Here is a 16,579-nt window from a genome sequence, read left to right as displayed (position 1 = left end):
CGAATCACGGCATCGTGAAATTTCTGATATTTCGCTGCATTCAACTCGTGCAACAACTCGATCCAGAAACAATTCGTTTAAATTCACCCAGATAAAGAGTATAGTCGAAATATGGGATTCTCAGACGCCATAAAATACGAGTGTGCAGGGGCCCCGAGGTTTTCCAGACCGCTCAACGTCGCCGGTAATATTGCCCGCGATAAATTACGCGGCATCCCATTCTAGCGCGACTCCCTCCGTTCCAACATTCTTTTCCACGATCCTGACCAGCGTCTATGGGGCTCGTTGAAAATCTCCATGGAAATGCCGCCGCGTCTGACGTATCTCGCTCCTCTTCGTTCCATTATGCAAAGCGATCCTGTGAAACGTTTATTCAAAACAACGTGAGAATTTGCCCGGTAACGGGAACAGCTCGTCTGAGAAAAACATGGCGGGAGATCAATCGTAACAACCCTCGCGGCTTATCTTTCTGCGACTTTGGTTTACTTTACGACATCGAGTACAAATCGATATTCATATTCGACAAACGTCGCTCGTCAGAAGAGATAAAAGCGTGCAACTACGGCAAGCTCGAGTTTGTCTTGAAATTGCAGCCGATAAAAACCAACGTCCTAGATTTCTCGTCCCTGTCCTCAGTTTTCGAATGAGTTTATCGGCGGACCGATAGCGCAACGCTGCCGTTTAATCGCATTGGTAACGAGGGTAAACTGTGCGCAGCAACGTGCACAGGGGGTGATCGTGGATGAAATGTGGGCGGGAATCTCGGGAAGCGCGTAATTCGCAGAATATCCAGGATAAATTGTACAACCGTAAAATCCTACCGGTGGATGGATGATATCACGCGCGGAAACAATGAAGCGGAACGAACCCGGCCAGATTTAATTTAACGCACGAGGGTGATTATAAACAATGCAGCTCGTTCAAGTCCTCTCTCTTTCTCCCTCTAGCGTTCCTCTCTATTCTCTTCTGTCATCTCTGTGCGCCGCGACATTATTGTTCGGCCTGTCACGATCCGGGATGATTTCCATTTAAAAAGAATCGTGCCACGGCAGCCGATTCATTGAATTTATGCGGCCACTCTGGTATTTTTCATCGTACTCGACCGGACCGTCGGCGTTTTATGTATGGCACGGTATCAACGATGCCGCGGACGAAAAACAATTTTCGAACACGACCTCGTCGACCATCGTTCTCCACGATGAACGCGTCCCCCGGGCTCCAACGTTTTCGTTGTGATTTTCACGATGACGTCCGTGACAAAAGTTGCACCGACGGAACGAGATCGCGGGCCGTGTTCGGTAGTCGCAACTTCTCGTCGAAAGCGCGCAAAACAGCCGTCGAATATTAATAATGCCAAGTACGAAGCAAACGAGAAGTGATTCGCTCCGCTACGCGAAGGAGATTACTTCGTGACTTTGTGTTTCAAGGTATTTCGACGGTTTTTAAATTCGTGGACCGGAAGCCTTTTGTACTTTGATCTCTGGACGTTTGTTTTCCATATATTCCGAACAAGAGTCTTTTAGAAGCTTAAACGTTGGAAATTCGTAGAATTTAGTCGGTTTAATCGCTTCCACTGGTTCTTGAGGGATTCCTGTTTCGTTAGCAAGTACTTAACGAAGAAAATTCTCCGGCGTGTCGACAAGTAGCGGAGGTTCGTTATATTGGCCGAGAAGCAAGGTGTAATCGCGTTCTCCCGGCAGTTGGTCTGCGCTGGTCGTAATTTCGGCCAATTTTCCCAGCATTATTCAAGCCGAGCGAACGTTCCTCACGAAAACTACCTTCGTAAATCACGCGATCTGTCGGTGAAATTATTTCGCGCGGAAAAAGAGCTGAATGCCTCTGGAATCGAGCGCGAGACGGAAGAATTCCAAAAGACGTACGAATTCACGTTTCTTGTGTATTTTAACAGCCTTAAACCCGGAGAAACCTTGAACGAAATAAAACGATCGAGTAATTCGACCAAATAAAGCGACCACAAGACTACAAAAACGTTTCGCAAGAAAACGAAGAGACGTGAAACGGGAAGCACCCAACGTTCCCGTTAATACGTTTCGTGGTAAAGGATAAAGACACAATTTTTTTTACCACCGTAGATGGTAATTTCGGATTAATTTCGGTGCAAGGCCGATGAAATAAAAGCGGTCGATTAAAATACCGAGCGACACTTGTTGCGCCGATTATCGAGTAAACATTTTTAAACCGTAGCTCGTCTACGAGTACGTAGTATTTCAGGCGGCATACTAACTCTCATGAAATATTCTTCTGTATCGATTCGTTCAGCCCCATTGAACCGCGTCCAAACAACGAACAAACTCCACTCTCGACCCGAAATCTCCCATAAAATATTGGTTCTTTCAATCGTTCTACGATTCCTCTCCATTCGAAACGTAATTTCCCCTCAAAGCTCCCACGCTGTTCGCTGCTTTCGTGCTGGCTTTTCACAAGCCACGCGAGATTCCCCGAGGGATCATCGCCAGCGCGCCAGAATATAGGGTACACGCTCCGTTCCACGCGTAGTTTTCTATCGCGACATTGAGAACAACCGTGGCAAAGTAGAACGTGGCCGTTCGAACCGAAGAGGTTCGATTTCCAAATCAATCTGATGCAGCACGTCGTTTCGCGCAGCTTAACGACGTCTCTGTTCGAAACTGTGTCGTCTAATTGGGTCACGCTATTTCCAGACGGCGCGTTCCGATATGAATCTTGAAAAGCCGGATGTACTTCCCACGCGTACGTCCTCGACAGCGACGAAGATCGTTACACTGGAGATTTTACACTTCCGCGTTTCACTCGTGCCCCTAGGGTGTCTCGTGTTTCGCGTTGCAATCTTTCGTTGATCATATTGTACGTGCTATCCGAAGCAAACGACTGGTAACACGACGAATAGCAACGCGACGCGATCGCAAACCCGATTTGAAGATTAGTCGTAGCTTGTTAACTTTCGTATTATCGTCGGAGCTTCATCTTGCGCCGCGCGACGAACCCGCGCGATCCTGTAATCTCGCAAGCCATCGTGTCTGCACACGTCGCTTTGTTCCCGTCTTATTGCCGAGGTTACGTAATACCGCAAGCGATTTCGGCGTCGCGACGCTCTTAGACAAACCACTTTCTCGTCTAACGTCGTTCAGCATCCTACGTTAATAATGGAAACCGCTGTCTATCGGTGGATCAAAGAGTCTTCGGGCGAATCGCGAGCAAATTTCCCACATTCCATTGATATTACCCCTTTGTCTTACGATGTCGTGTCACGTACGTCGTTTGGAATTATAGATACGATTCGGCAAAGATAAATTGTAATCATAGCGAAGCCTAGTCTCGACTCTGACTTTAGCTTCGATTCTTCGGATTGAGCAATCTGAATAGAACATTTAAATAGAAGTTCAATTTTTCGTTTGGACTGTCAAACCGAAGGATATGAAGAAAATGAGAGATACGATCGATGTTGCAGGAATCCGACAGCCTAGCAGTTTTTTCTGAGCTGCTAAGATATACGAGCGTCCGCGAGCTAAGTCTTTGCAACGCCCGACTACATCTGGCCGTCCACGAGGGTCCTTTGGCGAGATTAGGGCGTCGGGACGACGCCGGGGCCGAACTCCTGAGAGCCGCGCCGCCTCCTGCTTGCCCCGCGATTGTATTCCTCAGGCTGGCCGGTTTTCAAGTAAGTAATCCTCTTTTCCAGGCCACCATCCCGCAGGGTAATGAAAAGGATCCAGCTCGGACTTCTGACTTCTGCGCGTAGTTCGCAACTACGAATTAGATCATCGGCCGTCTTTAACGAGTCGACGAAACTGATTCCCCGATGGTTAGACGTTCGAAATGAGAGATGGTTCTCTCTTCTCGAGGAATCTTCTCTTTCGAGTGGCCTCTCTCGCTTTGTGCCATAAATAGAGAGGTTAATTGGACCGTATCGAAATGCAGACTACGATATCTCATTGTAAGGATGACCTGAAAGCAACTGCTGTTCCTCTCGGTTATTCTCAAAGTGCTTCGAGGTACTCCGGTGTTAATACTCGTATCGCGTGTACCAGAACAAGAGGGTAACGACGCGTTACGTTCAACTGAGAATTCTAGCCGACGTATCGAGTTGCCAGAGGATTCGACGCGAAACGTCACATTCGAGACGCTCGTGTCCAGTGGAACCAGCCGATTCGTAATTCGAGGCCGACGATGATTCGTTTGTGGTTTGGCCAGCGGTCATCCTGACCGCGCTACATTATTCGTGCTGCTCCGGGAACTGGTCTCGGCTATTCTGTTACGTCGTAAAGCCAACTACGACGATCGATATTGCGTTCTTCGATTCGTTACGTAAATCTTGAAAAAGTAGACACACGGAAGACGACGTTTCCTCGAGGCGGCTCCTCCAAATTTTTCCTTCCTTTTTTCACCCTACGATGAGAATCGACTGATCAGAATTCGTTCAACGACCCTCGAAATTCCCATTCGTCTTCGTTATTCGACAGCCCCGGTCTTCTCTTGTAAAGAGACCGAAAAAGAGAGGAACGAGAATTGTCGTGAACAAAACGGTGCACAGCATTATTTCTGATTCCAGGTGACAGTGAACGATCGTCTGGCGCTACGAGGGCCCCTTCTATTGCCATTCCTCGCAGGCTTCACCGCTCTCAGCGAGCTGGACCTCTCGTTGGACAAATCCACTATAGGAGGCAGCAGCGGATCTCTGCTCTTCATCGACGACAAGATCTTGCAGCAATTCTTCGCCTGCCTCTCCTCTCACTTTAGGAACCTACAGTCCTTGAGGATCAATTTCTGGCGAGTTACCTTGGAGGACAGCGAGAAGACGATGAGACAGATCGCGAAATACCTGAAACTGTGCAACCTGAGCTTCCTAAAGGCGAACGGATTGATCGTGACCGACAGCGCGAAGAAGGTGCAGATGGAGCACGTGTTCGTGCAGACGATCCTGACTCATCTTCAATACTTGACTTGGCTCTGCCTGGACGGAGTGGATTTGACTGAGACCCAGGCTTCCAGTATCGGGAAATGCGTAAGAGATCGGTTCCCAGGAACTTCGTTGGAGATCAGCGCCAAAGACGTGCACGTAAAGTCCGTGAAGGCCTTGGTTGCCGCGATAGAAGAAGGAGGAAGGGCGGAAGTCGTGTACACCGGTGGATCCAACTGTAGATTGAAGATCACGAAGGTGCAGAAGAGCAGCAAGAGCAAGAAAAAGTGAAGAATTGTCGGAACACCCTTGGTTATCAACGATACGGAAGCTTCTTAATTGTCTGGCCACGGAAGAACGTGGCCATAGAAAAATAACGATTGGAATTTGATTGTAGATGAACGAAGTATAGAAAATGGAAACGTACGAAGTAGAAAGGAGAGATATTGATTGCGCGTGATTCTTGAGTATCCATGAGCGATCCGGTGAAACGGATATCGAAGAAATTGAGAGGCTAAGGGGATGTCTAGGATGAGAATATAAGCGCGTAGTTTTAGGAAGATACGAGATCGACGATGTTAGCCATAAGAGGCATGTAGAATAAAAAGACTACTCATACAACGGAGGAAATAAATGGAGAACGAGGGAAGAATGAAATGAAGCCGACACTTTGTGGATTTTCGTCTTACTGTGATTTCCTTTTCTGCGCATCATCACTTTCCTAACGGCATAGATCATAGATCATAGCATTGTTCGCTCGAATGTTATTCTAGATACTCCGTTAAACGCAGAAAAATGTCGAGATCGTAGAGATAGGATCTTTGTTTTAAAAGAGATAGAGTGTATTCTTTTGAGGGAGGGAGGGAGAGAGAGAGAGAGAGAGTAAGGAAATGGAAAAGGGTGGAAGAAGGAAACGAGATAAAAATTTATCGCGAGACCAACACGTATACACACACGCATACGTACTATCGAGAGAATATTTAAAAACAAATAATAAAAAAAAGATATAAAAAAGAGGCTGTTGCAACTAGATACGTTCGTTGTTGTTAGATGGACTGTAAAATATGATTCAGAGTAATATATTATTATTATTATTGCCATTATTACGATTACTATTATTATTCCTACGATTATTAGTATATTCTGATCACGATTATTAAATGTTACGATCGATTGAATTGCAATCGACGATCCAAGAGTGAAATGGCTTTACCGGATGGCGCGTTGTTGGAGACTTGAAGAAATTTTATAAATTATATTCTATAGTAGCGGGTAGAAAGAAAATACGTATCCAGTGAGAAAGAGGCGTCCTCGGATTTCGAATTATGCGATTACACGCTAAATAGAAAACGATGGCTATTATTATTGTATAAAAATAAGGAAACGAAGAACGAGAAAGAATACAACAAGAAAATATATATCTCTGCGAGTAAAAACACACAACTGCCAAATCATAACGTAGAGTTTAATTCGCGATTATCGTTATTATATCACGAGTTCGTTATTTTTTAGGATAAGCGCGATACGACGATTTTTATCCACCGATCGCCGAACTAGAACGCAACGTGTGATTTTCTGCCATCTCTTTGCCAATACCGAGCAGAAACTATGGAAAGAACACGATACTGCCATATACCTTCGACAAAATAATAATAACAATAATAATAAAAAGCAAGAAAAAAAAAACGAGTTTAACGTGAAACAGATCAACGAGTAAGTTCGATCGGATTCAGTTCAGCTTTACATGAAAAGCAGTTCCACGGTGTTCGCTCGATTTTTCGTACCGTTAGCGAGGAAACCGAAGTTTTTGATTCCCTTTTATCGTCCATTTTAGATAGCCAGGTATAGCCTCGCAGGGACGAGAGTTCCATACAGTTTTTCATTTTTGATAGTTTGCTATGTACATAAAACACCGCACGAGACACGAAAGCATCCTTATCGAAGGTACGATCTGTTAAATTTTGCGAGACCGTTTTAAGGAATAAACTAATTCAAACGGCGGGACACTGAAGCTGACACCATACGCGCGCACGTTGTCCAATGCATTCAAGATCGTTTTATCGTGTGGAATCAGCTTCAGCGATTTTATTATAAATATTTATGTATTTATATGTGTATACATATCCTTCAAATAAATGTAATATGTGTTTGAAAATTTCTTAGAAACGTTATTCCCTATATAGAAATCACCATATCTCTTGTTCATGGGTATTTCTAACGGCCTCAATTATGTTAAATTAAGATGTTCTCTATTTTATACAAAAAGATTCTGCTAGTAAAAGGATCGTAAACGAGACAGATCAAAGTATTTTTCTTTATTATTTACACTTTGCCCATGTCGAAGATATTCTCTTCTAAATTTTTCGTTTATACAATTGTGTTAATAAAACGTAACAACGTTGGCTTTCATTTCAGAAATTACATAGCTCGTCGTGGTAGTTTCATCGAATAGTGCTGCAAATAATGCGTTCGTTTCAGTATAATACAGAAACTCGATAGAAAAATTCCCCTCTACGTTCTTACTAAGTATTCTTATTAATTTCTATGAGGTTCCATTCCATTTTATCAGTATCTATATTTTGGCTTACATCATCACAATCTCAAGTATACAAATAATATACCTTGACTATAATGGAATGTCCTGGTCATGTTTAAAATTTATGCTTACAAATCTCTCGTTAATTCTAATTTAATAATCACTTTTCCAAAGACGTATTACAACATTAATGAAAATAAATGGCTAACGCTTTTCGTGAATGCGAAATATGGTATATGAAACTTTCTAAATGAAGATGCTTCATTTCGTTTCAATTGTAGGCGATTAAATGAAATGTACGAAGAAAATTTCATTTTCAACGTTTAAGAAACTTCCTATTGCTATAGGTATTTTGATATTATTCGCAATTTGTCTATGGGATATTTATAGAAATGATGTTTCATCAATATAAATATACTGACTATGCACGTTAACTATTCGTAAATATTTAATACGAATGGGATGAATCTACTTAACGCGGATAATATGTCGAAAAATATGATAAATTATAAGGAAAGCACAACTTCGTTTAGACATAAGAATATCGATTTATATTACACTTTGTAAAGTTATATTTATATAAGATATATTTCACACTTCCTGTATAGTAGTGACTAGCTGTCTGTAGCTGTCTGTATATGGTTATGGCCACCGTAATTATGTGCGAATATGATCTTTTTTTCTGTTCTTATATTTGCGCACAATTGACCATGATGTTTAAACTTTACCGTGAATAGTAATTCTATACAAATCAATGCAAAGACGACGTAGAAACATTTTTACAGGTATGGCTTAAATTAGCCCTGTAAAGATAAAAAAATGTAATTTAATGCAGCTTTGATCTTCCAAAATGCATTTAAATGCATCCTAATATAAAAACTTCGGTAGATAATACAAAACATGACGTGCGATTTTTGGTCGATAGATAGTACAGAGTTAAAATTCTTGTAAACAGAGATAAGTGGCAACTTGATGGAAAAGTACATTGTTAGCATTTATGGATGAACGAATATCTATATTTACAACAGAATTATAAAGAAATGAAGTCAATGATTTTCGTTCGTGATGGATGCAAGTAATCAAATGCGCTGATTTTACAAAATTGGCGTCTCCTTAAGAGTAATATCGATATCCTGAGTGGCGAAATTTTATTATTCTTTCTTTTTCTTTTCTTTTAACTTCGACAAACTTTTTAAATAATCTGTAACCCAAGATGATATTCACTGTTGCTTAAAACAAGATATCTGCATAATTTTAAAATGGCAAGAATATTTTGCATGAGTGCAATATTTCTTGCTTGCTTTTGACAAACTCCACAAATAGATACAGTCTTGGAGCACTTGTAAGAACACTTTATGACATGCATGCTTTTCATAGATCACATAGGTGCATAATCTAACTGAACAGTTAGATGCCTTACTCCAGCTGCTTGGAAAATCATTTGTGTGTGTGCTACAACGTATTTAGGCTCTACTGTTCTGGCAACTTCCAATTTCAAGCACCCGACGTACACATCTGAGCACAGTGTCCAGAAATGTGGATCTTGCACACTATATACCCCAGCTAATTGAGTCACCTTGTTATAACACTGTGGTAAAATGTGGTCCAATGCAGCTGGTTGCCTTTGCATCAGTATTTCCCATGAATCTTTCATCAGGGAAAGCACACTTAAAACTATCAATACTGAGATCAGCATGGAACAAATTGGGTCAGCTATAAACCAGCCAAACAAGCGCATCAGCACTGCTGATATAATTACACCCACAGATCCAAGAGTGTCTGCTAAGATATGCAAAAAAACTCCTTTCATGATTTGAGAATTTGTACCACTGAACGATGGATCGATTTCAACATCGTGATGATCGTGACTGTGGCTATGATTCGAGTGAGAATGTGCATGACTTCCATGAGAATGAGTGGGACCATGTCCCATTCCATGGCTGTGTCCATGACCATGATGGAATACATACATTCCTACTAAATTAACTATTAATCCCATAATGGACACAACCAGAAGTCTTTCGTGTTTTATCTCTGGAGGCTCAATGGCTCTTTCCACAGCTTCTGACATAATGAAGAGAGCAATAAAGAACAGAAGCAGAGCATTAACAAATCCTCCCAGAACTTCTGCTCTAACATAGCCATAGGAGTATCGTTCGTTTGCTCTCCACTTTGTAATAACCGATGCAGCCAAGCCAAATAATAAACCAGTGCAATCAAAGAACATGTGGAAACTGTCTGATATTAAACCCAAACTGTTTGTCCATATTCCATACATTAATTCAACACAGGCAAAGGATAAATTCAATAAAAGAAATAAAAATAAATTCCTGGTATTTTTATCAGAGAATATTAAACGTTTCCATCCCAACAGCTTCTCCTTTATCCTGCTGCCAAGATTCTTTGAATCTTTGTGCGAAAGTGGAAGCATTTTCTCTGGTACAAGCTTGTTTGCAGTAATGAAGCTTATCCTAAAAATAGAAAAAATCATTTTTTAATAAAATGAACTTTTGTATTATACTTTTCGAAAAAATGTTTTTTCAAATGAACCTTTTCCTAATTAATTGTATTTATATCTTAACAGAAACATTTAAACAAAAAATCTTAAGCTTAACTTTGGTTTTAGGGAACATAAAATTATTGACTTTCTTTTTAACATCTGATAGTTTTCCACACATAGAAATCAAAAATGCAGGTCTTAACTTTAGAAATCCAGTGGTGCAACATTTATATATATATGAAACTGAGCATTTTTAGCATATTTTACAGGTTAGTATGTCACCATTTTATCCATCATTTGATTGGCCTGCATAGATGAACGATAAACTGAACTTCGCCGAATATTATTATTGTATTATTCAAACCTAATTCAAGACTCACGATTCAAAATCCCACCGCAAAATGGCTGTCACCCACGTGCATTTGTATACAGCCAGCGACTCCAATGATTGGACGGATCATGGATAGAAGTAAATATGGCGTCAAAGTAACTCGTACTTAAAATATGTTAAAACGCTCAACTTTACGTATACGTAACTTTGGGACCGCTAGATTCCTGAAATTAAAACTAGTATCTTTTAATTCTAGGCGTCGAAAACTATCATAATATACAAAGAAAGTCAATAATTTCATGTTCTATAAACCGAAATACAACCAAATTTTGCACTTCAACAAAAATATTCACACGATAAAATTAAAAATATGTCGGCAATACATGGACCAACATACAGCTGATTAACGATACTCTCACTTATCTATTCGTCACATATATTAATAATGTCAGAAACTGACTTCCTAAATGAAACATATTGTTTACGATGAACTGCCACGTTGTCGACAATTCAGCTGTTCCATCCGAGTACAATAAAACTCCATTCACCTGTATAAAACTTGTCAGGGGATAAACAGTTTATACGATTATAGTTCATATAATAGCAGCTCAACAATGAAACCCACTATTTACTCTTCTCCGTTCATGTAATTGGTGTGCAAAGTCAAATAAATAAATTCAACCAACAAAAATTCAGTTAATCAGTCATTAACTAAAATTTCACTTAACAAATGGAGTTCTATTGTATTTATTTAACATTCACATATACAGTAACATAATAAAGATGCACGTAACATGTACGTAACGTAACATATACAGAATAAAAACACGATTGACACTAAGTTTCGAACAATGAAAGGTATCTTAACCCCACATAAGGTAACGTTAAGAGAAGAAAAAAATACCTTCTTATATAAAACTAAATACAAATGGACGTTCGTTGTTAATTAAATGACACCAAAAAGTATTCTTAGCGCGAATACATTTTGTCAACGGGTCAAAGATATGAAAAACCGGGACTTAAAAACACACGGCGTGGCGCCATACTTCACACGTTACAGCCACTCCTCAGTGGTCGTGGTCAGTGACGACGACAGTGACTGACAGCGACAGCATTAACTAAGGACAGAGTAGACCTGATATTCACTTCTTTTTCATGTTTTGGGAATTATCTGACACTCTTACCATTTTCATACCACACGCGAAGTTATTGATTCTCTATGGTAGTGGTTAGAATCATTGAATAAATACAGAATAGATTTGACATAAATTCGATGTCACTTATAATACGTATGATATATCTCATGAATTTATCTTAACAATTTTACAATGAAAAAATTAATTTCAATAAAATGATTAATTTATCTAGCCATAACTCAGTCACTTTTTAGATTTTCTAATATTTTTGAAGTAACATTGACTAACGTAGTAAAATAGGGGGCACTAAATGAGATACGCATTCAAGATGGCAATATATTCACTTCCCTTTCCTTTCCGAGTCGGCAGCCATCATGGTGAGTACTTATGAGAAAAATCTTATTTCTACTTTAATAGTACTTACATAAAATAATTTCATCTATGTTTTAAAGACCCCATTTCTGTATAGTGCAGTGTTATCATTTTGAAAATTAATTGGAAAGTTTTGTACGAATAATGTATGAATACACGCATAACCTTTCTGAGCGCTTTCATCCACATGGTTGTATACAGTGCAAATAAAATATTTCATTCTAAGACGATTTTGTTTACTTCGTATATTGTTTAATTAGTTTCAAAGGATCGAAATTAATTTATGTTCATTATACAGAATGGGAACTTGTTTTGATTTCATAAACATAGTAGTTCTAACCTCTTCTCTTGACCCTATGTTTTGTTGACACTTTGAAATATTATTGAAAGAAAGAACAGTGTTGTAAAGTACATTATTTATTCTATATTTAGAGTTAATAGTTGCTTTAATAAATCATTATGATGAGAAAACTCATTCTTGATTGCTTTTGTGATAGTATAATGCTGATTTAATGAGCCTGATTAACGACCAACATCGTTTCTTAATACTTATATCTCGCTGAACATTTGATCTAATTTTGTTTCGTATTTTAGCCTCCGAAAAAGGATACTAAAGGGTCTTCGAAGCAGCCACAAAAAACACAAAAGAAAAAGGAAGGTGGATCTGGTGGCAAAGCCAAGAAGAAGGTTTGTATGATAGTTGTTTTAAGTCATGGATTAATTTGTAAAATATGTTAAATGATGCAAACTTATAATCTTGACGAACGGTGGAAGTAAAAAGCTGATTTAATGAGACTGATACTATTTTATAAAAAAATAAGTTTAAAAGAGTGAATATAGATAGATACCTAAATCTTTTCTTAATTTTGTCTATTATAGAAGTGGTCCAAAGGAAAAGTACGTGATAAGTTAAACAATCAGGTGTTGTTTGACAAAGGCACATATGAAAAACTACTCAAGGAAGTGCCACAATACAAATTGATCACACCCTCCATTGTTAGTGAAAGGTTAAAAATTCGTGGATCACTTGCTAGGAGAGCATTGATTGAATTGCAACAAAAAGGACTTATTAAGCAAGTTGTACAACATCATGCGCAACTAATTTACACGCGTACCACTAAAGGTGATGATCCGGCTGCGTAATTCGTTTTTACGCAATGTATGATAACGTTTAATAAAAATTATTAATAAATCCAAATATTGATTTATTTCACATCGAGCATGTATATAACGAAGTTAGAAGCAAAAAATATCTTTATAAAATATACCACGTGTATAAGAAGCGACGTGAACATATTTTTAAAGCGAATGTAGGCATGGCGAAATCGCTCTCGAGAATCGATCGTTTGTTGTTTTTGAATATTATGGCTGTGTTCGAATGAGACACGGATCTTTTCCTCTGCCCCGTTCCGTACCAGGTACAAGCTGGTGTCGACGCTCAAAATTCTAGTGTACACAGCCATTTGAAATGACAGAACGGTTCCCCGACTCGGGTTCATCGACGTGATAATCAGCGAGGCGTGCTCCGGCTCCTTGCGGAGTGTGAACTGTAACATCTCTGGCGACAAAATTGATTGAATCACGTTCAAAGAAGATACGGGTAGGCGCCCCGAAGGGGGAAGTTGGAGAAACTTGTCACGATACAGAATAAAAAGGAAGTAAGTTATCTGTACGAAGAAACGAAAGGAGACGAAAGGTGTGTAACGAAGAAGAAGAACCAGTTATCTGTTATCAGGATCCGAAGTCCAATGAAGATCCACTGGCATGGCCACGCAACTCAGCCCCCGAAATTCGGAGGTGAACGCTCTTGAGCAGCGGGGCTATCTTATTGGCAAAAAAATCGGACAGGTTATTTATCCCTAACCCTCTATTCCCCACCTGTTCGTTAACCTCTTCCAGTTCCCCTCTACCTGCTTTTTGCTCTGCAATATTGTGTCGTCTGTTTCTTTTTAAACTTTGTACGTTCCTTCAAACGTTCCCGCGTTCTCATCTCTTTCGTAGGACGAGTATATATTCTTTATACTTTTTATTTTTTGTAACTCGAATTCTTTTTATATTACCGTATAATTATTCCCGGAGGCAAACTGGAATTTTGTAAATGTTAGGGCTCGTATGCGACCGTACACCTGGCGGAATATGTGGACGGAACGAGCTCGAAGAAATTACGATTAGCTTGTAAGATATTCGACAAAGAAAAAGCACCGCTCGATTTCCTCAACAAGTTCTTTCCTCGTGAACTCGAAATCCTTACAAAGATTGAAAATCCTCATATAATTCAAGTAAGACCAGAATACTAACGGAACAATACGTTATTTAACGTTCGGTAAAAAAAATTACAGGTGCATAGTATATTGCAGCGTGGTCCAAGAGTCTTCATATTCATGCGCTATGCGGACAATGGTGACCTCCTGGATTTTGTAAAAAGAAATGGTGTTGTACCGGAACAACAATCGAAGCTTTGGTTCAGACAAATGGCTTCCGGTCTGCACTACCTCCACGGGAAGAATATCGCCCACCGTGACCTTAAATGTGAGAACATTCTGTTATCCAGGAAGTTCAATGTCAAGCTTGCAGATTTTGGTTTTGCGAGATTCTGCGTTGATCACGAAGGTAGACGCGTTCTCAGCGAGACTTATTGTGGCTCTGCGGCATACGCTGCACCGGAAGTTGTTTCCGGTACCCCCTACAACCCAAAACTGGCTGACGTCTGGTCCCTTGGGATAATCCTATTTATCATGCTAAACGCCTCCATGCCCTTCGACGATTCGAACCTAAAGAAACTATTGAAGGATCAGATGTCGAGGAACTGGATGTTTCGATCCCGAGTGCGGGAAACGGTATCTGCACTGGCAAAGAGCATCGTGAAACACATTCTGGAACCGGACATTACTTTGAGGCTAACGCTAGAAAGGGTTCTAGGTCATGAATGGGTATACACGAAAAAAGAGAAACCTCGATCTCTTACCGGCCGATTAGTACATTCAGCACCGCCTATTCACGCGCAGGTGATTCATCTTAAATTAAGGAACAAATATAAAATTTCCAACACATTATGCGTCCACTATTTTTATAATTTACATTGTACCAGACTTGCGGTGGCGGAGGAAATTTAGTTGGAGCAGGGGCTGCAGGGGGTGGCAACGTACCCGTAGTACTAAGAGGATTACCGTCATTCAAAAATACTGAGAATCAAAATCATGGTACCATCGTAAAGGCTACGGACAATGCGGGAAAAGATACACAGTTGTCTGCCATTGAATGAAGAAACATAGGACCGACAAGGATGAACCAGCGTCGTTCGTGCGTCGAACGTCGACGAACACACGAATGTTTATAATACATTTTTTTTTACATTGCTGATTATTGTTGATATATACATGGTTTTTAATAACGCATACTTTTAATAAAGAATATCACAGTTTTAATAGTGCATAATATCATGAATAGCGATCTATATAAATCGGGAATAAATCTAAGAGGATGATAATAATTAAGTTTATTGTACAACTAGCATCTATTAATATACAAAACTATAATTTTTGATTACACGTTCGGTAACGTGACATAATATAAGTAGGTAATAAGTAACGGTACAAGTTTATATAGTTTACACTAAAACAACAAATAATTTACACGATTTAATATGTCCTCGCATCTGTGTCAATCTCGCCCGGCATAGCACCCCCTCATGTTAAAACTACACGTATATTTTGCCTGAGAGAGATTGATCTGGGCGATCGAAAAAATCATAAAGAATATTATCTAGTGAGGTTGAGTCTAGAGGGCAACTCAAATATAGCATGCTTATCCTTGTAAAAATATTAATTCGTTCGTGGCCTGGATCAACAGCATCGCGTGTACAGAAGGCGTGGTTTACTCTGGTCGATTTTGTGCGTGTTTCATTTGTAAAATATAAAATAACTCGCTATTATGCGCGTGTTGCTTTACAAACGATTTTTTATCTCGTGGTTGCAATGAATCATCCTTTTTATTTCGTACTTCGAGCGAATGATTAATTCGTCAAGAACGAGTCATTTCCTATGTGAAATAAAAGATGCACTCATCACGAGAGCAGCAGTTGTATACAGACGATACAATTTCTCTATTTACAAGTACTATAATAAAACGTCTAGATATAGATGTAAGTATTTTTTACAAATGTCAGCCAACATATGGCGTTGTTTCTCAGATCAGAGTTTCCATTTTCACGAATAACAAACAATTTAACACTTCGATTAGTGTCGCAGGTTTATCGAATGAAATATTTCTTCTCCTCTGGTTTCTAAACCCATCCACCGGTTAGTTTGTGGAACATCTCTTCGTTCAACGTTTGATTCGCCTCTTTCGATCGCATCGACAAGAATATATATCCTCCAATGAATTCGTGAACGACTTTACAGTCTGCAGACTGGCACTCAAAGATAATATTCTCTTCCTCGAATTGAACCATCATATGTTTTACTTCCCAGTTTACGTTCCATGCCTGTGTAAATAAGATGCCGATAATACAAAGTCCTTTACAGATACCAGGTCCTTAGCAGTTATATACAGATAGATCCGCTCACCTTCATCGTATTGTATCTCCAAGTTTTCAAGTGATCACCACTGTGCAGCTCCATTCGCATCAGCCTATTATTAGCGATCCCCAACAGTTCGTCTTTACTCTTTCCAGCGAATCTAACTACAAACAGAGAGATCCCATACTCGGGAAGAGATTGCCACGCTTTAATGTAGTTCAATTTGGCCTCGATCAGAGGCAGATCTTTCACGTTAGCGTGTGCCTCCAAAATCCTCTGAACCAGCTACG

At 39.8% G+C, this 16,579-nt stretch overlaps 5 protein-coding genes across 14 annotated transcripts in view; 3 read left to right on the top strand and 2 right to left on the bottom strand.

The window, feature by feature from the left end:
- LOC122567787 overlaps positions 1-7,052 on the top strand; it is a 164,715-nt gene extending 157,663 nt beyond the window's left edge. For all 6 annotated transcript variants that reach the window (XM_043726776.1, XM_043726777.1, XM_043726772.1 and 3 more), the window contains exons 11-12: positions 3,449-3,658; positions 4,550-7,052. In XM_043726776.1, coding sequence (XP_043582711.1) covers positions 3,449-3,658; positions 4,550-5,188 — 849 coding nt within the window. In that variant the 3' untranslated portion in view covers positions 5,189-7,052. The remainder of the gene's footprint in view (positions 1-3,448; positions 3,659-4,549) is intronic.
- Positions 7,053-7,197: 145 nt separating this feature from the next.
- On the bottom strand, positions 7,198-11,673 carry LOC122567806 (zinc transporter 7). 3 transcript variants are annotated; one of them, XM_043726832.1, is made up of 3 exons: positions 11,449-11,673; positions 11,169-11,382; positions 7,198-9,904 (listed from the first exon to the last, which is right to left on the bottom strand). In XM_043726832.1, the coding sequence occupies exon 3, from the start codon at positions 9,862-9,864 to the stop codon at positions 8,812-8,814; it is 1,053 nt and encodes a 350-aa protein (XP_043582767.1). In that variant the 5' UTR covers positions 9,865-9,904; positions 11,169-11,382; positions 11,449-11,673; the 3' UTR covers positions 7,198-8,811. The 3 variants fall into 3 exon arrangements, with proteins under 3 accessions (XP_043582767.1, XP_043582768.1, XP_043582769.1); XM_043726833.1 differs by adding an exon at positions 10,314-10,488 and having other exon boundaries at positions 11,169-11,560; XM_043726834.1 differs by lacking the exons at positions 11,169-11,382; positions 11,449-11,673 and adding an exon at positions 10,813-11,147.
- A 39-nt stretch (positions 11,674-11,712) lies between these two features.
- On the top strand, positions 11,713-12,970 carry LOC122567819 (40S ribosomal protein S25). The gene is made up of 3 exons (XM_043726855.1): positions 11,713-11,777; positions 12,367-12,459; positions 12,652-12,970. The coding sequence occupies exons 1-3, from the start codon at positions 11,775-11,777 to the stop codon at positions 12,913-12,915; spliced, it is 360 nt and encodes a 119-aa protein (XP_043582790.1). The 5' UTR covers positions 11,713-11,774; the 3' UTR covers positions 12,916-12,970.
- Positions 12,971-13,101: 131 nt separating this feature from the next.
- LOC122567808 (testis-specific serine/threonine-protein kinase 1) lies at positions 13,102-15,197 on the top strand. Of its 3 annotated transcripts, none has more exons than XM_043726838.1 (4): positions 13,102-13,430; positions 13,508-13,620; positions 14,112-14,777; positions 14,861-15,197. In XM_043726838.1, exons 2-4 carry the CDS (start codon positions 13,537-13,539, stop codon positions 15,032-15,034), a joined length of 924 nt encoding a protein of 307 aa, XP_043582773.1. In that variant the 5' UTR covers positions 13,102-13,430; positions 13,508-13,536; the 3' UTR covers positions 15,035-15,197. The 3 variants fall into 3 exon arrangements, with proteins under 3 accessions (XP_043582773.1, XP_043582775.1, XP_043582772.1); XM_043726840.1 differs by adding an exon at positions 13,878-14,051 and having other exon boundaries at positions 13,102-13,620; XM_043726837.1 differs by having other exon boundaries at positions 13,102-13,620.
- A 56-nt stretch (positions 15,198-15,253) lies between these two features.
- LOC122567794 (unc-112-related protein-like) overlaps positions 15,254-16,579 on the bottom strand; it is a 37,044-nt gene continuing 35,718 nt past the window's right edge. The window contains exons 7-8 of the mRNA XM_043726795.1: positions 16,338-16,574; positions 15,254-16,255 (exon numbers count right to left, since the gene is read on the bottom strand). Of these exons, the coding sequence (XP_043582730.1) occupies positions 16,055-16,255; positions 16,338-16,574 (438 nt within the window). The 3' untranslated portion in view covers positions 15,254-16,054. The remainder of the gene's footprint in view (positions 16,256-16,337; positions 16,575-16,579) is intronic.

This window comes from Bombus pyrosoma, linkage group LG5, assembly GCF_014825855.1.
Source record: "Bombus pyrosoma isolate SC7728 linkage group LG5, ASM1482585v1, whole genome shotgun sequence".
NCBI classification, from domain to species: Eukaryota; Metazoa; Arthropoda; class Insecta; order Hymenoptera; family Apidae; genus Bombus; species Bombus pyrosoma.
The sequence above is the reverse complement of the archived record's forward strand: the minus strand, read 5'-3'. Positions and strand labels throughout refer to the sequence as shown.